Consider the following 22534-nt stretch of genomic DNA (forward strand, 5'->3'; position numbering starts at 1 on the left):
CTGAGATCAAACGAGTTTGAGAAATGAGGTCTTCCATCATCTGCCCCCTCTTCGAGATTCACAATGGACGGCAGCACAGTAAATGCCCAGGAAGGTCTTTTTCTGTTGATGTAATCCTTTTCTGAGGAATACCTCTTGTGGAACAGATTTGAGGACTTAGCCTATTATCCTGCCTTCAAGCAGAAATGAGCCGAAAACTATACACTTTCTCAAAAAAGTGAAGTAAAAAGGTGACATTAAAAGACTCCTAATTCTTGGTCTATTTATTTTATTAAAACTGAAAGAAGCCTTGATTTGCTTTGTAATTTTCATGTCCTAATCCATTTAAAGGCAGATTTAACAAAATAATGCAAAATTTTTAGCTAAACACAACATTTTTATCCCTAAAATACATATCCACGTTGTGATTTTTCAGAACACTTCTGATGCAGGAAGATTTACAAAAAACTTTAACACACACACACACACACACCCCGCCACTACATCTTTTACAAGGAAGCATGCAGATTCAGGACATATCAAACACACCATATCAGGTATCAATGAGGAGGGAATTAAAAGTAAGGATCAGGAAAGTGGGAAAAAATAAATCAGGATATGATTTATAGTATGATTCCATTTTTTTTGTCAAAAAAAAAATCTTTCATATGTGTATGTGTAGAGAAAAATGTAAGGAGGGATGCTTGTCAACCTGTTAAGGGTGTTATTTCTGAGTGGTGGCACCATGAGTAACTGCTGTTTATTATATATATTTTGGAAAAAAAAATGGGAAAATTTAGAAAAAATGAATTTCATTAAGAGTATAAATACGTGTACAACCTATGGGATGTCAATTCGATTGTGTTCAGCCACTCGAGGTCTTCTATTATCTGTCTCTGCCCCACTCAAGAAGCTCCTCTGGCCACGTCCTCTGCGCATGCGCACTAATGCTGCGTGTGTGCCTGCCCACATCCACCAGCTCTTTACTCTTGGGGTTTCTTGTCCTGGACAGTATACATCCAGGCCCCATCAATCTTTCAGCCCTATTTCTGTCCACAAACCCTTCAACGTTGGCCTACAATGGTAATGCCTCTTCCTAAATACCCACTACTAATGCTCTAGCTTGCACTGACTGCAATTAATTCATTTATACCATTTAATAGTTTTCTTAAGTTTTCTACCACGTGTCTTTTCTTCCAGAAAGTCTGGCAGCGCTTCAGGGCAAGAACTGCTTCATCTAACACGTCTCAGACCTCTGGAGGTGAGCCCTGCACAGCTCTCGCCAGCACTTACCAGGAAGCAGCTCCACAGATACATCTCAGGGGATTTATGTTTATATAATATGACACTTGCAAAAAATGTACAGAACCATTTCCACTGCTCATTCAGGCTCTGAATCACTCAACAAGATTTAAAATAGTCAACAAGGACGCATATATATGCATGTCAAAAGGCGTAATTTAAGCAAGATGGCTCAACGGACTGCCCACAACCACCTGGTTTTGTCTCTGGAAACCACGTTATCCTCCTTTGGGGCTCTGTCCATCAAGGGTGGAGGCTGCATGCTGCAGGGGTTCAGAATGAGTCACCTCTCACCCCAAGATGTGCCGCTGTGGCGTGCAGATTATTTTGAGCTAAAGGCAGCCGAGATCCTGCAGGCTCATGAGAAACTTAACCTGTCCCTTAAAGAATTTAAACTAAGGGCCTTGCCCATAAGAGTTATCACCAAAATAACTCTTTATGACCTCTCTGTAGGGAAGGACAAACTTCTAATTACCATATATCTGCTCTTCTTATTGTCCTACAATGACCTTCCTTCCCTCTGAAGCCCCAAGGTGATCCTTAGCTCGGAATGTCATTATTACCTCATTTTCCCTTCCTGTCTTTGAATCTCTCAGGAATATGGGGTCTCTGACTCTCTCATGTATGTGGAGTTCTCATACATATGCATGTAATTAAATGTGGTCATTTTCCCTTGATTTGTCTCATTGTCTATTTGATTATTAGACCAAATGAAAGAACCTTGAGAGGAAAATTTCTTCCTCCCCCACAGTGCACTGAGGGAAAAGAACTCAAGGGACCCCTCCTCTCCTGGTTAGGTCAGTTAGGCCTGGAAAGCAGCCAGGACAAACCAGGTGTGACTGTCGCTGACCTAACACAGCTTTCATGCAGATCACTGGTCACTTGGAGAGCCTGGCTAGTACACATTGTATGGATTTCTCAGCCTTTATACCAAATGGCATTTCAAAAGCAATGTTCTACAATTCCCCATTTCCTAACAGTAATGATTGTTTTAATTAGTTACTAATAGAACTCCTGTGGATTTATGGTTTGAACAAATCAAGCTTTAATCTTCTTAAGCATTTAATTACTGGCATTTGAAAGGCATTGCATAGTGGGTAATATTCTCTTGAAATGGGGTTGGGTCAGGACTGAGAAAGAAGATGGGAAATTGCTTTTGTCTTTTTAAAGTGTTGCTTTTCTGAAATTAGAAGAACATACACTGTCAAAGGGAAAGTTTAATTCTAGGGAAATGAGAATATTGTTACCTTTAAAGTACTTGACAAAGGAGATATTCTGGAAATGTATCAATCATTAAGATGCTCAAAGGTGAAAAAGAAAACTTATAAAAACGAATGTTATGATAAAACTTAATAATATATGCTTAAAAATGATAAAACATACATTTATATCTGAGAACTGTTTAGGACATGACTCATAAAGAAGCACAAAATAATTATTTCCAACGTTTCTATTAATACCAAACCAAGGATTCTTACTTCATTAAATACCATTTCTCAACCACTAGCCACCACTTCCCTCGATAACATAAAGCACATGGTTTTATTTTCATAGGGCACTTTATACCAAAAGGCTAATCACCTGAAAATAGAAGGTTCCTTTTTCTCACCTGAAGCTTTGTTGTGAATGCCACAATAGATTTAAAGTCTAAACAGCTTAGCCTCAGTCTAAATCCTTATGAAATCTCCACTACATGAATGTTAAATGCCAACTTGTATGGATTAAAAAAGAAAAGGAAACTCCTCCTATACTAGAATTTTTTATTGACATGTCTCATATCATGATTTAATCATAAAAGGAAGAAGAAATGAGCAGGTGGGGCAGCTGATCCATTTTTCAGCACAGCCAGAACTGCAGAGCACAATCTGGTGGCTGTGGAGGGACAGGCCCCCAGCTTGCTGTGACACCTACCTCCTGCCTCTCCACATCCATGTTCCAGACGACAATGCCACCATCACCGCCACATGAGATGAGCTGCCGTGTGTGCTGTGCGTAGGAGAGGGCCTGGACTTTGTCACTGTGAAAGAAAGCAAGAGTTGGCAACAGTTTAGGAAGCAAATGAAAGCCCTGATGGAAGGAAGCCCAGCAGTCAATCAATGTGCACACTCACTGCTGAGCCTCAAGTGCAGATCTTAGAAATCAGATGGAACTGTCAACACGCCAAGGGTGGGGAGAGAACTCGAGGTTTAAAAGTCAAAATGCTCATTTAAGATACCGAGGCCCCAGGCAGAGATAATCTTTGTCCATTACTAACACTTAAGGAGAAAAGCTGATTGCTGAACTGACTGTAACATCTTACTGGTTCCTTCCCTAATTGATTAAATAAACTAATCTGTGACACATGTTCATGCTGCATTTGTTCAAGAGTCATGACTTATCTTTTAAAAAAGGTATGCTTTAAGAGTTTTGGAGATCATTCATTGAGAAGTTGACTGGATTCACATGATAAGAGTCAGGTAAACGGTGTTGCCTGAAAAGTGAAGCACATCGTGGGTGGGTTAGACCCACACATACTACTTCTTGGCTCCCAGAGTGAATCCAAAGCAGCAGTAGACTTGAGCTTCATTGACTGTTTCTCTAGTTTTTATTTCCTCTTTACTGATTTGTGTTTATTTTTCTTCCTAGTCCATGCACGGCTGACAAGTTATTCCCTCTTGGTGGCAGCCACGATGGAGAATTCAGTTTTATGGTCCGGTAAGTTGATGATCATTTAACAAAAGAGTACACAGATCTACTTTCTGTTAGGTGAGAGAGAAGAGGGAATCTGGTTTCTTGGACGTTTTTGCTTGAATAGTTTTCTATTTTGAGCTCAAATCAATTAAGAATTCTGTGCCCACTGGGAAGGAGAGCAGCTCTTTGAAATCTTTTGAAATCTGAACTGGTGATGTTTTCTGTTTACTTTTGATCTGTGGCTGAAGCTGTAGAACTGAGGTTATTAAGCTCTGTGTGTCTGTGTCTACAATTCAGAAAGGCCTTTCTTTACCTCTTGTAGTATGTGGAATGCTTTCTTATTTCCAGGTATCAATAAATTAGATTATAGCACCTTTTAAATTGTAAAGACTTGTTCTGCTTGGCTTATAAAGTACTTATGTAAATTGAATATTCCTAAACTTCACAGGAAATAAGAAAATCGAACATCTAAAACTTTAAACTTACTATACTTAAAAATAAAAATTATTTTACAGAAAATGCTAACTCAATAAAACTTTAAGAATCCAAGTTCAAAAATTAAGGTAACTTTGGCAAATGAGACTAATCTGATAAGTTTTAAAACAGCTGTTTTTCTCTGACTTCTCAATGTTAAGTATAATACATGTGTACATTTTATTTTACTTGGGTTGATTTCTCCTAAATTTATATAGGAAAACTGGCCAAATAAGTTAATGTTATATCTATATGTTTAAGATTATGAAAATTATAAATTTGTGTTCAACCAAATTGAATAATTTTCCTGATATATTTTTTATATAAATAGCAATTATGCTTTGCAGCATATCACTTAGAGATAATTCCCAAGATCTTTAGGAGTAATATTAAGTTGAGCTAATCAATAATCATTGGATACCTACCTAGATAATTTCAGAATAAGTTAGAATACTGAAACTTTGATTACAAAAAATATTAAGTTTACATATGTTTGCTTCTTACTTTTATACTGTACAGAGAGGCTATAACTTAGGTGAGTCATGTCAATGAATGTGTTCATTTTTGCCATTTTCAGGGGAGATAAAAGTGATGTATGTCACAGTAGAAATTAATGTTATATATGTTTAAATGCTTTGCTAGTCTGACAAAATGCTTGTATATGATAGACAGTTCTCAATCATCTCCGTCCTTCCTTCTCCCAATTTTCTCTATGAAATAAATGTAAGTGAATTCTTTGGTTAATTATTATAATTAAAATGGATGGCTGAGACTATGTCAGGTTCAAATAGAAGAGAAATACAATTGTATATGCATTAATTTGAAAGAAAGAGTAGTTTTGCCTTAAAGCAGTAGTTGTTGAACTTTTGTCTCAGGACCTCTTTATACTCTTAAAACTTATTTGAGGGAAATCAAAGAGCTATAGTTTAAGTGAGTGATAACTATCCATATTTACTGTATATTTTTTAAAATTTTTAATTAAGTTTATTGGGGTCATATTTACTGTATTTGAAGCCAAAACTGAGAAATTTTTTTAAAAAAACCTGATTCATTTGAAAATAGAAATAATCTATTCCATTTTAACATAAACAACATAGATCTTATGAAAAAAAAATTTCCTAAAACAAAACACTTTGATGACAAAAAAGGGCATTAACGTTTTTGCAAGTCTTTCTAATGTCTTGCTTAAACAGGAGAGAGCCAGATACTCATCTCTTTCTGCATTTGTTATGATGTCACTCATCATGCAGCCTCTGGAACACTCCATTGTATACTTTTGAGAGAACATGGATAAAAAAGCAATTCTAAAGTAAATTATAAATTTGTTCCAGAATCTGAAAGAGGTAAATGAAGGACAAATTTTGAAAGTGAATTTTATTTGCTTTCACTTATAATACTTGAGTCTGAAAAAAGGCTATAAAATACATTAAATTTCTGGTGTAGTTCCCTCAGCTTTGATGGCTTGCTTCCTTTTATTGATTAATGCCTTTGACTATAATGCAAAAGAATATTCTTTTTTTTTTTAAATAAACTTATTTATTTAAATTAGTTTCAAGTATACAGTACATTAGTTAGACATCTATAATGTTCATAAAACGATCCCCCCAATTGCTCCCTCCCTCCCCTGGCCCTCCACTTAGCCATCATATTAATGCTAATTACATTCCCTCTTCCATGCTCTCTGTGTCCAACTATCAACTACCAATTTTTACTTCTTTTACCCTTCACCTCATTCTCCCAGCCTCTCAACCCCCCTCTCTTCTGTCCGTCATCAAATTGTCCACTATATTTGTGAGTCTGGTTTTGATTAGTTTGTTCTTTTTGTTCCTTAGATAACCGCATATAAGTGAAATCATATGGTATCTACATTTCTCTGACTTATTTCGGTCAGCATTATAACCTCTAGGTCCATCCATGTCATTGCAAATGGTAGAATTTCATTTTCTTTTAATGGCCGAGTAACATTCCATTGTATATATGAACCATAATTAAAAAGAATACTTTACATTCTATAGAATCTACCTACCTAGAAGAGATTATGTCTCATCTAAATTATTTTTAGAGCTTTATGTTAACTTGATTACAGTCCTTGATTATTTAAAGAAAAAAATATAAGGACCCTCACTTGTGAGAAGGGCTAAATTCTTTAAGATTCTGTTACTTTATTTATTTCAAATGTCTTATTGTTACTTTGATTATGTACATAACCAAGTGTTGTTTTTAGGCACCTGCACTCCTATCTTAATGAAGTACCTAAAACTCTTCACTATTCTTTTGGTTTTGCCTTCTCAGACTAAACCTTATGTTTTGAAAAAAATTAAATTAAAATGTTAGGATATATTTACACCTAAAACTATCTTTGATATTTCCTGGAAGGGTCCTGGACAATCATAAAGATTTGATTTTTTTTTTTTTTTTTTGCCTTTTAAAAAGAGAGATGCTATGAACAACTGCATTTGCTTGCTGTGTTACTATTCTAAGAGTTGTCAGTTCAGAAGAGATACTCAATTTTCGCTAGGTTAAGTCAGTACAGGATAAAATGATACTAATACAAGTATTTCTGAAATTGTGTATTTTATGGGAAGACCCCAGAGATTTTTATAAATGCTCTCATTTGCCTATAATACGTTTTTACCTTCAGGGGAAATACTGATCAAAACTCTTAGGATATACTTACATAGGGTATCTCAATAGAGAATTTTACTCTCCTCCATTCTGATATTATTTGTCACAGTAAAAAAGTTAACCATTACATCTCTACTACCTACAGATAACTTTTGTACTACTCTGAAGCTTACCTGAAGGCTCTGCTCTAAGCTACAGGCCAGAAAGGACAATCTTAAGAGTTTTGTGGAAAAGGACTTCACGTACCAGTTATTTTAAAATATTGATATTTCAAATAATAGACTCTTGGGCCAGGCTATTGAGCTGACGTTGCTTAGATAATTTTTCATCTGAGCAGTGGAATTTCCTTGGATTTCTGGACTCTTTTTGACTCTGGATGCAGACATCTTACTTCGTGTAGACTGCTAAACCAAGAACCAGCAGAACAAAAATAAATTACACAGGACTGGATGAAATGGAGAGGGAAATTTTACTATGTTGTCTGGAATACTGTTGATGTTTTAATGTTCTATTTTCTGGACACGTAAGGATGCTTTTACTCTTCTTTTCTATGCAATCTCTAACATACAATTCAGTAAACTCTGCTTTTATAAGCTAAATCAAAACATTTAAAAATGATATCCAGTTCTCACTGATATCCCAGAATTCAAAAACTGTTACTGAGTCCCCTTAATTTACATGGCAATATAGTTACTTCATAGGTTCAATTAGAATCTATCTGCAGGATATAACTGAGCAACCAAGCCCCTACTTCAGAGTATCATATTAGAGAATGATACTCACCGAATCAGATATGAATCAGCCACTTTAAGAACTAATGGAGCCAATGCCTACAAAGACCTCCCAGGAAAACTGGCTCTGATACCTGGCTTTGCAAGGTCCTGGACTTACTGGTGGTAAGGAAGCTACCAGGTCAGGAACCTAGCAAATGCTGGAAACCTTGAGGAATTCACCTAAGGTCTACTTAAGTAAAATATGGTGGAGTTTCTTGGCTTGGTTTCCTAGCCCTGGGGTCGAAAAGCCCAATGTAAGATTCCTTGTAAAAACTTCCATGCAAAAGTTAGTTCTGTGAGCTTAATAGTTGTTTAATACTGTATGATTGCATATTTGCAAAGCAAACCAAGGAGGCCAATATGATTAACACTTACTGCACCAATGTAAATAATTAGGCCAAACCCTGTGAGACCAGCTCTTTTTTGTGACCAAGAATAATCTTTGAGATTATTATGATTACAGGAGAGGTGGGGAAAAGAATTGTCAAGTAGATTGTGAAAGACTAAAGTGGGCAAAAAGAAATTACTGGGTGTCTTTTCAACGGAATTTTAGGTGTTACCTAGCACACTCTTCTGGGTTATCTGATCTATAGGGGTCTGCAGCTTTAACTGGGCTATTCTATAACCCAGTAGCTATAGAAAACGGCTATTACTGCAATTGAATCTTGTCCAGTGAAGATGCAACTAAACCCCAGACCCCACCCCTCCCATGGAAGAAGCCAACTGTGACTCTACTTACAAATTCATGTCAACATTCCCCACTGCCTATGCATGTATCTACTTTGTGGATTTTTCCTTAGAACTGGTTATAACACCTTACTATTTCCTATATTAATTAATGACTAATATAAAACCTTTAATATGTATTCCTTAAAAAACATTAATTGATTTTTATCTGTCCTGGTGGTTCTTCCATGTTCTTAAGTATGGAGTGCCACCATTCTGACATTCAGGTGCAAGAAGGAAAATCTATTTGGTTGAGCAGGCTCGTAACCCTGTGATTTGAACTGCATTTCATTTGTTAAGGCATCCTGATACACATCAATGATCTTGTAAAACCAAAATAAGCTCCAGAAGGAAATGCATTGCTATTCATTGCTGGCAGCAACAAATACATAATTTATGGGGCTATAGTACCGTTAATATTCCAACACAGAAGAGTGGAACACAGTGATGGATGCTAGATTCCAAGCTTTGCAATAAAGCTGCTCAGGGACTTCTTGATTTAAGGATTCAAAATACAACTACCCTGCAGTTAAAAACAAGGTGAGGGAACACCCCCAGGCTCACAGATTGAGGGTTATAAAGAATAAAAGATATCTTCTTCATGCACTCATGTTTCATCTGACATCACTATAGCATTTATCCTAGAAAGCATTTCAAAACTGGTTATTATTTCATGGACGAGTGCTCTATGTACTGCAATGCAAATGATCTCATGAGTGCACAAAAACTTCACTTTTTACAACCACCAGGATCTGCCATCAGAAATCTACTTAGTGAGATGGCTTTATTTCCTTTCTCACCAGTCCTAGAAGTAACATATGTCTCTTGATCTCATGAGTGCACAAAAACTCTTCACTTTTTACAAACCAGGATCTCCCCTCAGAAATCTACTTAGTGAGATGGCTTTATTTCCTTTCTCACCAGTCCTAGAAGTAACATATGTCTCATCAAGCCCAGCTACATAATTTAGGAAGCCCAATGCAGCATGAAAATACATGGCCTCTTTTAAAAATTTGTTAAGAATTACAAAATGGTGACCCAGTGCGTTAAATCAAGTGTAGGGACTTTCTAAGCATGGGGGCCTTCTGTGACTGCACAGGTCACATGCCCAGGAAGCTGGTCCTGTGTCTGGTGCTTCTTAAGAAAACAGGGTAGAGAAGCCTTTATCCTCTATAGAAAACAGCTTTTCCAACACAGGCTAACATCTGCCCAAATGTCAACTTAGACCCTCTTCCATTTCCGAAGAGTAGGAGGGTCTTCAATGTATAGCATCTTTCATTTCTTTGATGTAAAGTCCTAGGTTACTTGGTGAAAAGCTAATCATTTATGCATCTTCTACCAGAGATCTTGCTCTCATATTCAGAACTCCAATGTTCCTAAGTTTTTCAAACCTCAAAGGGCCAGAGAGACTTGTGGGCAATACACAAGTGAGGTCTCCCGTATAACTGATGCCTAGGGCTATCCCATGCCAAAGGGACCCTAAAAGGATTTGCCTCACCAGAGATCCTTGGACCACAAACAGTCTGAACCTGAACTCAGGCACACACCTGGGAACACTAGTTTAAGCAGCAGCAACATTTTGGTGTTTACTGGCTAGGGTGGAAGTTCAGATTAGCCATCGCGTGTCTGCCCACCTACAATTCCTGAAAACACTGTATTTAGTTCACGCAGTTCTGTTTTGGTTAGCCACCTGATCCTGAGAACTATGGGAATCTCTTCATCTCCTAAGATCCAAATCTAGAGTGACTCCCTCACTGAGGCCTCCCGCTTTCCAGTAAACCTGACAAACTGTCCCACCTTTACCCCATTTTCATACTTCCAGCATAGCTCTACACAGGCAGGGACTATTTTCTTAGTGTCCTAGGTGCCTAATACAAAAACTGGTATGTAGACGGAGCTCAGTAAACATTTGTTTAATGTGTTATGAATAGAGCGAGTAGGTGTACGTGGCAATATTTCCATGGAAATGCTACAATCAGAGAGAAACAGTAATCATATCGAAAAGCTTAATTTTTGAAGAATTATAATTTTTTTAAAAGAATAATTTCAACAACTGCCACTTATTAGCCTTTACTCTTGTGATTATTTTCCATGTATTATATCATTTGTGGTTTTAAACAACTTTTGAGGGTTTTTATTTCCAATATTATCCTTTCTTCAGAGACAAGGAAACGGAGGATCAGATTGAGGAAGTGCCTCGCCAAAGCCTACGGCCATTAGCAGAAGGGCTGGCTCAAACACAGCATGGCCAGACTCGGGGGCTAGCACTTAATGACCAATATTCAGCCCCTCTGTCTTTTACAAGATTCTATTTTCTATGAGAACTCTAATTTCTATTGCTTTTATTATGTGTTTAGCTAAGTAGTTACAAATATAAAAGACATCTCTTCTTCTCTATCCTAATAATTCTTAAGTGCTACAATGAGAAACATTCCTAAATCTCAAATCAGGAGAGAAAAATTTTCGTATGTAATTTTCCTCGTCCTCCCTCCCCCATACCCAGAAAAAGCTCTATACAAGAATTTTACTTCTTTTAACTTTACATGCAATTTATTTGATATAAGAGGAAAAAGCACAAATTCTCCCAGCGTATATTTATTTATAAATATCTTATTTTTTTACCAAAAGGCTTTGAGAACGCTTATAACAAAGTTCTTACACATGGTAAGTGCAGGAAGAGGGAAACCAAGAGCTGGGATTGTGGAAACAGGAAGCTCACACACAGGCCTTATGTGCCAAGAGTCATGGCTGTGACCGAACCTCATGCAACCCAGGGATCCCAAGGAGGGGCCCCTACCGCAAGGGCCACACAGACTTTTTACCTGTGCTTTAAATCAAGTTACCATTGAATTAAATTGCCAAAAAGTCTTAGCCTGAAAAACAGTTATAAGAAAAATTATGGTCATAAAGTTGGTCATGAAATGATAGGTATTATTTAAGAATAAAAAAGGATCTAAAAAGCCCAAGTACCATTATTAGATTTGACAAGGTGGGCATGAGGCAATAAACGCCCTGGTTTATGCTTTGATAACACCCATCCAACTGGTCCCTGAAACTGTAACGTTTCCTTTGCCTTTCCTTCCACAGAGCTAGCACAAAATCATGCTCCAATTGCTGTAGGGTACAAAAACACCAAAACACTTCCAACGCGGAAAAAAACTGTATAGAAGTATACTTTCTTAACTTCTTTTCCCTTTGGACTTGGAAACATTTTTGCTGTCATCAATCACTTACTCTAGTGTTAAAGCTCTCTCTGCTTTGATAGGATTTTTACACACAAAATCAAACTAGTCATACTTCTGCTACTGAAGGATGGTATGAAGCCACAAACCCAGGACGGAAGCTATCTCTCCACGCCACACTTAGGCATTTCCAGAAGAGGGGAAGGCAGTCTCCGCACTCCGAGAGGTGGGAGCTCTGGTCCGGTCTGCTCTCTCCAGGTCCCCCGCTCACCAGTTCAGTCCCTGATTTGGAACTCTGGCCAGCATTAGTCACCCTAGGGAAGGTGGGAAAATGAGGAATTGTACAATGGCAAGGGGAAGCCTCAGGCCACAGGCAGAAACTCTTTGGCTTCTAAAGTAGAAGAGACAGAAACCACCGTGGGGCAGGGTGGGGACCAAGTGCTATCCAATGTTCATTTTTGTGTCTCCAGTGCCTAGCTGGATACAAAGGCTCTGAACTGCTTTATTAGTTCAAGCTGCACTAAAGTTTAGGAGACCTAAGCTGTCAGCTGGGGGCTTTGCGGTAGGTAGCTCAGTAGTCTCATCTAACAAATAGAATCTGGCTTCTCTCTTTCATAGGGTTATTGTAAAACGAAACGGAGGGGGTCTATTTTGAAAGCTCTTTGACAAGTTATTAGGCGGTATTCAAACACAAGAATCACTGAACACTAATCCAGTGGCCAATTTTCAGAGCAAAGGATTGGCTGCTATGAAAGTGGGCCTCATGACCTCTTTCCTGCCTGATGCCCTTTCCCGTTCTTTCCTGAACCTTCTTTGTGAAGGCCGTCCTCCTACTGCCAGCAGTTCCTCTGGCTTCTGTATCTCCACCTCGGGCGTTCAAACCCACCCTAATAGAACGACAGTACCAAAGCTGAGGAAGTTTACTTCCCCTAGCTCTGTGGCATCAAGGTGTCTCCTCTCAGGCTAAGACCTGAGACCCCCCTCATAGAGTTCACTTTGTTACTAAGCTTGAGTTAAATAAGTCACGAGGCAAAGGCCTTCTGCTATTATTTCCATTTAAAACCAGTTCTGACTGGTGGTTCTTGATCTCACCTGCCTGCCGCCCCACTAAATTCCAGGGGTGTGATCCTGTCAGGATGGACTCCAAGTTTGGTCTGTTTCATTTTCTATAAGGCCAAGTTTGTATTTCTTAGAACTGGAAGACCTATTAGTCTAGGTTTCATTTTTCTGGGACTGAGAAATTGCATTCCAGCCTTACAGCTCTTCTTTTCTTACCAAACTGGAGGTGCAAGTTTCCCAGAGCAATGTTTCGCATGAGGGCACTCAGCACATGGTGATGCTGGTGTGGAGAGTGGCGACACTTTCCCATCATGTGGATGGGTCCTGTAAGGCTACCTGCACCCTTTACCAACCACTGTGTAAAAACAAAACTAGTTATGGCTCATCTGAATGAGTCCAACAAATATTACTGATCTTCATTCACAACCCGCGTTTTGTTTCTCCAAGAGCCCGTGTGCCAGGAATCGCCTGGCAGATTAGACAGTAGCTGAGTGTTACTAGACAGGACCACCTGGCTTTCCTTTATCTTCACATACATGGATGACTGACGTCGACTCCTTCTACATGATGGTTATGCATGTCATGGAGAGAAACGTAGGAGGACAATTCCTCTAATGAGCTGATGACGAGGTCCAGTGGCCCCGTAAGCCAGCTGTGGCCCCAGACACCGTGGTCTGTACTCTAATGTGAGAAAGAAGGGCTTAATAGCTACATCTCTGAAACTAAACTCTAACACTACAACAATTATTTGTGCATGGGCCCTCCAAAACTAAATTAGTTCAATAATCCTAAACTGCAGATTTTTTTTAAGGAAATATTTTAAAACTAGTGTTTCCAGGCAGATTTATAGGAAGAGCTAATGTTGTTTAAAACCAGCCGGTTCACGGGAGCATTACTGACATTTCTTTATGGCTGTCTGGAGTCGCTCTGAATATCACTTTGAAAACTTTACAAGTTAAAAACAATTTAGACTAGCTTTAGAATTCTACAGCAGTTCCAAAATTTTTTACTGCAACTGAACAGACATTGCCCCCAGGGACTGTGGGCAGCCCAGAGCAGGACAAATCAGAGTGTGGTCTGAGGGTCAGCAGCAGAGAGCTGCCTGGGAGGCTTGTTACCACAGACGCCTGCAGCTCCAGACTGGTGATCGGAATCTCCAAAGACAGGGCCCGGGAACCTACTTTAAACAAATTCCTCGGTGATTCCTTATGCATGGCCAAGTTGGAGAATCGCTCCAAGGAAACACAAAGCTTTCTCTGCTTTTCCTCTCAGTCCCTTGAAATCCGTCCCTTAAGGAAGAAGAGCCTGATATGAATCAAGGCCGAGTACTCAATAAATATTTGGTGAAGTACAAAATGTACTTTGTGAGAAAGGATATTATCTCTCCCCTTTTCCTTGAGCTGCCAGAAATCTTGAAGCCACATTTGACTTCAATTACAGAAATTCTGTAGGCCTTCATGGCTTGTATTTGTAAGCTCTTTTTTCTTTCACTCTCAAATTTTTACTGTTATATTCTCCCTGGTTCTAATTTTTACCTTTTATTTATTTTCTGCCATTATTTTATTTTATGGTTTCTATAAGCACTCTCAAATCCTCTGTGGAATAAAATGGGGTATAAATAAATAAACATACTTACACACAGATATAAATCAAAGTGGCCATTATTTGCTTTCCTGCCATGCCCTTCCCACGCTAAGATCCTGCCCCAGAGACTGAGCTGCACTCCTTTATTCCAGCCTTCAGCTGGGAATCTTTTTTCAAGAGTTCTTTATAAAAGCACCAGTGGTCTTACTTGTGTCCTTGGAGCTCGATGGCTGTTCCTTTTCTTCCACCGATGTCCCACATGATTACAGAGTGATCGGAGCTGCCTGAGAACAAAACTCGCTGGACGGGGTCCCAACAGAGAGCAGTCACCCCACCTGAGAGACCAGACACAGCTGAACATTAGTCACACAGTAACAATATTATTCACCAATAAAATGTGAATGCAAAGGAGTTAGGATCTAGAGCAGTTTCTGGCACACAATAACATTTTTGTTGAAAGAACAAAACTTTAGTTCTTTAAAAAAGAACTTTTTGTTGAAAAAGTCCCAAAAGAGAAAAAATTGGCTCCAAGAATAAAAGTCTCACACTTTAAGCATTTTCCTCCCCAAATTTAAAAGTACCATAAAATCAATTACTATAAAGACCGAGAGAAATGAAAAGGCAATTAACTGACCTTCGACCATAATTCTAAGACATAATTCTAATAAAAATAATTCTAAGAAGAATGGAAAATATCGCGCTGTTTGGAAATGTTAGTCACATTTTTTTAACTGCTGTCTACTTCCCATCCCGACAATAACAGATTAAGTAAACACGGTTTTAAGAAGCTCTATTAGATTTTTTATTCTTGAACATCAGATAAAATTAGACTACAGTATCAGAATTTAAAAGCTATTTTCTCTCTTTGGAATTTAAATTTATAGATTCTGGGCACATCATTTACACCCTCAAGTGTCAGTTTCCTCAACTCTAAAATGGGGACTATGGTGCTATGACTACACTACCGATAATGTCAGCCTAGCTGCTAGCTACCTCACAAGGCTGTGCTGAGAATAAGGCTGGATCGAGTGCGCAGCGCCACTCTGCATGTGCACTACACGGGCTGGCTGTTAGCATCACTCCAGTGGCGCAGCTGTAACATATCATGACAGATTTTCTTCTCTGGCAGCCCCCTTATAAATCGAACTCCTTATGCACTGAGAAGAATAATAACTTTTTCCCTATAAGATGAGCACAAAGCCTATGAATCCTGAAGAATGAGGAATACTCATTTTTTACATTACTGACAAATACTATATCCTGGAAAGAACATAAAATATCTTTCTTAATCTGCTGGAATCTGATGTTTTTCTTCTTTAGATTAGCAATTTGTTCTACTGAAGTGCTGTACTTTAAAAGCTTTAGGAAAAGTTTCCTTTATGTAATTGTCTCAGAAGACTTTTTTTCAAGATCAGAAGAAAAAAAATATCCCCACTTCTCTGTTTAATAGCATCTTCCTCTGACTGCACAACATTCTGCTTGTATATATTCCTGTCCATGTAAGAATAAACATCACTTTGCCCAGTGCATATGTGGTAAGCACCCCCTGCAGCTCCCATCTCCCGTCTCTCACCATTTCCCGCCCTTCCACACACTCCAGCACTAAGCAGAGTCGACAGCAGAAAGGCCCTAGTACTGTCTGTTGAATGAATGAAGGAGCAGATGAAGGAAAATACAAAAATCTTTTTTTTTTCATTCATCAATCTTATTTGGAACACCTCTGTTATGCTCAGTCTTTCAAAGCTAAATATTTCCTCCTTCTGTAGAATTCATCTTCTTTCCTTGCTATTAAACTCCATGATTATACTTAAAAAAAAAAAAATCATCCTTCAGTATTTGGCAATGTAATAGTCCAGGATATGCATTCCATTCTGCAAAACATGGTATTTATTCCCACATGGTACCCAAATGGCTTACTTTGTTAAATATCTGTGGCAGAGTTAGCCAACTGTCCACCTTTCCATATACAGAGCGCTCCCTGGAAAGCTGCCATCCTGCAAGGACCACATTTACCAAGCCCTCTTGCATCTAGGGGTCATGTGATAGAAACCAGAAAGTAAGTAGGAGCAATTTATATCACCTCCAGGTGAAGACAGTTAAGATGTCCCTTTTCTACTTTCTGTTTACACTTTTTCTTAGAGGACTCCAAGACCCCAGGGCAAGGAGAAACTATGTTCTAGAAGGAGCCTGGGTCCCTGAATCACCACATGGAAAAGAGCTGTAAGTCAGCAATACCTGTACTAGGTTGTTACATGAGTGAGGAATAAACTTCTGCTGCATTAGGGCACTAAAATATTGAAAATTACTTGTTGGAGCAGTTAGCATTACCTTTTAAAATGCCATATATTTATTGGACTATTATAACAAGGCTGACTCAAGAAGAAGGGGAATGTCACCAAAAACTTCAATAAATGTCATGCTAATGAAAAGTTACTTGTTTAGACTATTATTCCTGATGCCTAATATTTAAACAGAATTTAGCTTTCAAAGCAATCTATCACAAACTCTGAATTGGTTTTTCCTTCAAAATATACCTGGAATCTAAGCTCTTCTCACTACCTCTACTGCTCTCCTTGTGTGAGCCACTATCAAAATTCTCATCTGGAAAATTAAGAAGTATGACACATATTTTGTTGTAAAGGGTATGGAAGAAAAAGCCACTCTCATAGATTGCTGATGAGAATGCAAACTAGTAAAGTGGGGAAGATCATATCTAACAAAACTGCATATGAACTTGGCTTTTAATCCTGCAATCTCACTTCTAGGAATTTATCTTGAAGATACAGTCCCTACTCCCACCAAATAATACAAAAATATACATACACAAGGATATTCATTTCAGCATTGTTTGAAAAAGCTAAACACTGGGAACAACCTAAATGCTCATATAAGAGAGTAGGTGAGTAAACTATGACACACATTCACAGAGTACTATACAGCCATGAAAAAGAATGACGATCTCTTGGATGGATAGGAAATGATTTCCAAGTATACTATAAAGTGAAAAAGGCAAAGTGCAAAAGAATATGTTATGTTACCTTTCATTTAAGAAAAAAAGATAAATGAGAAATTAATAAGATTTATTAACTACAGCAAGTGTGTGTGAAAGGCTGGGAAATGAGAATGGAGAAAGGATGAAAGAGAATGACATTTTTCATAGCATATATTTTTCTTTGGTTCTGAGTTTTAGAACCATGTTTATGTTTCACATATGTGAAAACTAGTAAATAATTAAAATCAACTAAGAGTATTTGTGTGTGTCAGGGGGTGGGGGTGGGGCGGGGATGGGCCCCAAATGAAATATAAACAGAAACAATAGAACCTAGCTGCATTACAAACGAATGATACAACCACACTAAAGGAGGGTAAGGGGAGAAGTGACAAAAGTAACTTTGGAAAATGGTAATAAGGTTAAATAAATAGCACTCTAGTTACTAGGTTTATATTTCATAGGGCTGTGAGTTACATAGGTTAACAATTCTGAAACTACTATATGTATATTCTAGGATTGAGCAATTAAGCTGAGTCAGGAACACCATATGGCACCAAAAACTAAGATGTGCTTAAAAAATTATGAGGACATGTGAAAAGGACACAGAACCCAACATGAAGGGGTTCCCAATAGCCAAATATGAGACACTTTGAACAAGATAAATAAATGGTAGTAGAGGAGCCTCACACATAGAAATTAATAAGAACTCGGCCTATTACAATATAGACAAATAAATATGGGAAAAGTTTTCCCTTATAGTACAATTCCAGCTAAAAGGTGTAGAAGGAATTATGATAAAAAACAGGATTTGGCAAGCATCACAGTAATACTTGTTTCTGATAAGAATCAGCAATACTAAAATTGGGCAAAAATATAATAAGAAAGAGAATATCTACAGTTTCAAGGTATTTCCTTTTAAAATACTTATGAATTACAAAGGGTGATCAAAGTGGAGACACATACCCTAATCAAATGATCAAAGTTAACATCACCCGTAACTGGGAAAATCAGTATCAGGCGCTCCCTGATGCACTAAATTAAAGCATAACATCACTTTTGTGGTGGTATCAAAAATACGTAACCTGAATTTAACCATGAGAAAACTCAGATGGAGGGGCATTTTACAAGGGAGGGACATTGTGGCTAGTACTCAAAAATGCCAAGGTCTTAAAAGAAAAAGAATGACTCAAGAACTGTTCTAGGTTAAAGGAAACTAAGGAGACATCGTAACCAAATGCAGCATGTGGTCTCTAGTTGGATTCTGAACCTGAAAAAGGATGTTAGTGGGATAACTGGGGAAACGGGAATAAGGTGTGCAGGTTGGAGAACAGTATTGTATCACTGCTGATTTCCTGGTTTTGATATTTGTACTGTAATTTTCAAAAATGTTAACATTTGGAGAATATGGGTAAAGGATGGACAGGACTCTCTACTATTTTGCAAGTTCTTTAAAGTCAAAAATTATTTCAAAACAAAAAGTAAACACAAAGCAAAGCAAAAGAAGCCTAAGACGATTATAACAGCCTCCTGTTAGGTTTCGCTTCCTGCCGTCGTCTTCACCCGGCAGCCACAGTGATCACTGAGGAACAAAAGGCAGATTGCGACACCCCTTGCTCAGCCCACTCCTCTGGTTCCCATCCCACTCAGGGTAAATCTCAAAGTCCTGTCCGTGCCCTTCCACGCCCTTCATGATCCAGCTCCAGCCCCTGCCGTGGGGCTCCCCCACCTCCCCTCTTCCACCTCACTTGTTCTGCTCTAGTCACACTGGTCTGCCTGATGTTCCTTTACCATGCCAGGTTCGTTCCCACCTCAGGATCTCTGCACTTTGTTGCTTCTGCCTGTGATTCTCTCCCCCTAGATTATCACTGGCCCATTCTGTCACTTCACACAAGTCTCTGCTCAAATGTCACCTCTTTAGAGATATCTTCCCTGACCACTACTATCACTGTCCTCCTTATTTTCTTTTTCTTCAAAGCATAACAATATGTTATATATTTATTTACTGTTTACTGCCCCAGCAGAATATAAGCTCTAGGAAGGCTGAGTTTTTGGCTTATTCACCATGGCATCCCCAGGACCTAGAAGTCTACCTCTTAAAGTAGGCACTCGATAAGCACAGACAGATACCAAGTGACTGAAGGAGTAAGTACACAAATGAATGGTCTCTGTTCTTGGCACGTGAAACAGGCATATGATCGCTCACTTTTCTGGCTAACCAGTGTTGCTTATGGGATAGCCTTCATCTATTCTATTACTCACACCTTTCAGGTCAGAGAATGCTCATCTGAAGGAGAAGCTCTGGAGATGGTCCTGCTTGCCTGGTTAAGCCACTAGGATGAAGGGGACAGAAAAGAGAAAGAGGAAAAATGCATGACTTCCCCTATATAACATGTGTTTGTGTCCTCCCCCCGCCCCCAATTCTTATGTTGAAACCTAAACCCCATTATTTGGAAGTGTTTGGGTCGTAAGGGAGGAGCCCCTCATGAATGGGATCAGTGCCCTTATGAAAGAGACCCTAGATTGCTCTCCCACTCCCTTCTACCTCATGGGGCTAGGGTGAGAAGGCAGCCACCTATGAAGCAGGAAGTGGACCCCACCAGACACTGAATCTGCCAATGCCTTGATCGTAAACTTAGACTCCAGAACTGTGATAAATAAAGGTCTGTTGTTCATAAGCCACCCAGACTATGGTAGTCTGTTATGGTGGCCCAAACAGACTGAGACAACATATAAAATGGGTGGCTCAGGTTCTTTAAAGCAGTGTGTCAGATTTAAATAATGGTGGTCACTGGTAAAAAGAACAGCTAGAAAGGCTTATTTGACTTAATCAAAAACTTAGGTTGTTCATCCTATCAGAACAAACATGGAAATTCTTAAATAGAACTTGCTGTGTGCCACATGATAAATACCTTCCAATTTCCGCTAATACACACCCATATCAACAAACATTGCACCACAAGACCCCCTGGCCTTCGTTAGTGACTGTGGGATAAGGATGGTTTATGTTAAAGAAACTGGATGTTTATATATGGTATTGTAAGTACGTAAGCTCTGGAATCAGATTCTAGGCACAAATTCCAGCTCTACTTGTATTAGATATGTGACCTTGAGCAAGTTATTTAATGTCTATGCCTTAGAAGTCTCATTTTTAAAATAGGGATAATAGTTTTGTTGAGATTAAATAAATTAATATAAGCATACAGAATAGTGCCTAGCACATGAGAAGCACTCAATAAATGTTAGCTATGATTTTACTGCAGGAGACCTCATCTGTATCATCTCTGAAACAGTGTCCTTTGTTAAGTCAGCCTTCAGGCTGGGACCAGCTTGTTCCCATGCTCTCCCAGCCATTATTAGATCGAGTAAAGTTTTACAAACAAGAACAATCTTTCGTTTTACCACATTACATCTGGCTGTAAGAGGCCAGAGCTGAGAAGGGAAGTTCTTAACACAGAGTCAGGAAGAGAAAATAGATAACTAGATTAAAGACAGTCAGGGTATAAAGAACACCATCTCAAGGCTCAGAGTACTACACCATGCTTCAATAAGAGTGGAAAAGATGGAAGGAAAAGCTGAAGGGCAGACAAAAAGGATGAGACTGAGGAGGGAAACAAATAACTTCAGGGTCCCATCCCAGCTTGATGTAAATGTCCTAACAATGGGTCTATTGGAGGTTGGCTTATAAACTGTTAAGTTCAATAAGCATGAATTGAGCATCTTCTACATGGCAGGCACCATGCTAAACTCTGTAGATATAATCAAATCAAATAAGGCTCAGACTCTACACCAACATGTATGTACAATAAGATAATGGGCCAGGTTCTGAAGACAAGGGCTAGCACATTGTATTTGGTGGAGCCATTCTCTCATGGGACATGTGGCTATGCCCTCTGCCTGGCGTGCAAGTCTTACCTTTTGCGACCCAAATAACTTTTTCTCCCTCTTTAAGGTGTAGCTCAAGCATTATCTCCTGCAGGAAGCCTCCCCAGCACACTCCAATCTTCAAGAGGATGCTATCTCTATGTGTGTCTCTATTGTAACACTCAGCCACTACATCAAATTTTGTTAGATAAAAAATCTGTCCCTACAGTAGGCTTAAGGTTCTGAATGTTTGTATTCAAGTATGGTGCAGAGTCCCTGGTAAACCACAGGTGTTCCATAAATGTTTGCTCACCTGGCCTGTTGAATGGATGGCAGAGAGGAATGGTAGAACTATAAACCAGAGCAATAAAGCATCATTACAGAAGCATTTATTTGGCAGGGCCTCGGAGTTGGGGGCCAGCAGAAAGGTAGTGCAGTAAGAGATGTGGAGGGGCACCGAGGGCTGGAGAGAAAAGTAGCTAACTAAAAAGCCTCTTCCCTCCCAGGTGGGTTTTTGCATCTGTCAGTGGACAGAGCTTCCTAATGAACAATCCTTTCTACCAAACACTTCTAGCAACAGGGGAAGACATCCGCCTTCTTTTACCAAGCCCACATTCCAGAGCAGCGCAGACACGTGCACCTCTTCCTCAGTCCCACACTCAGGCACGTCCTCGCCCTCCATAACTAGGAGAACGAGAGCCAGGGGCTGCAACGGTTGTGGGTTTTTAGGATTTATGATGTTTTAAATGACAGAAATCATTTCTTCCATTTTGTTTGACTTCATGTTAAATTACTTCATCTTTCCGCTCCCCCTCAATGTTTCATTATATGCTTCTCCGTACCTTTGACCTCCACAAGGTGACCCATGGAATAATTTTTACCATAAAGGAATTCATTCTTAAAAATAAGGTTTTTTTTTAAATCATTATAAAATTTATCTGTACTATTATATACTTTCATAAATGTAATTTTTAAAGGCTGCATAATATCCCAACACATAGATGCTACCTTATTCCACTTGTTAGATTTTTCTTAACTTTGAACTATTATAAGTCTTGCTAAAATGAGTATTTTGAAACATAAACCTCTGTGCACATTTCTGACTAGTTAGAAGAAATCCCCAAATGTGGAATCAGATCAAAGAGTATAAACATTTTTAGAAATTTAAGACATTACCAAAATCCTAAGTGAACTAATTTTTTTGGAGATTTTTACAACATATCTTGCAAAAGCACGACTACACGGAATGTTGCAAAATCAGGGCTGGAAACTGCTGGGTCTGTCAGTACTAGAATGTGACCAAGAGC

At 38.8% G+C, this 22534-nt stretch overlaps 1 protein-coding gene across 5 annotated transcripts in view; it reads right to left on the minus strand.

Moving 5' to 3' along the window:
* WDFY2 (WD repeat and FYVE domain containing 2) overlaps positions 1-22534 on the minus strand; it is a 154066-nt gene that overhangs the window by 10983 nt on the left and 120549 nt on the right. For 3 of the 5 annotated variants that reach the window (XM_025044767.1, XM_025044766.1, XM_025044765.1), the window contains 3 exons: positions 14583-14709; positions 11881-12045; positions 3193-3298 (listed from right to left, as the gene is read on the minus strand). In XM_025044767.1, coding sequence (XP_024900535.1) covers positions 3193-3298; positions 11881-12045; positions 14583-14709 — 398 coding nt within the window. Of the gene's footprint in view, positions 1-3192; positions 3299-7322; positions 7455-11880; positions 12046-14582; positions 14710-22534 lie in introns of those variants that run through there. The other 2 variants (XM_025044768.1, XM_006909006.3) reach the window with 2 other exon arrangements.

This window comes from Pteropus alecto, unplaced genomic scaffold (assembly GCF_000325575.1).
Source record: "Pteropus alecto unplaced genomic scaffold, ASM32557v1 scaffold413, whole genome shotgun sequence".
NCBI lineage: Eukaryota > Metazoa > Chordata > Mammalia > Chiroptera > Pteropodidae > Pteropus > Pteropus alecto.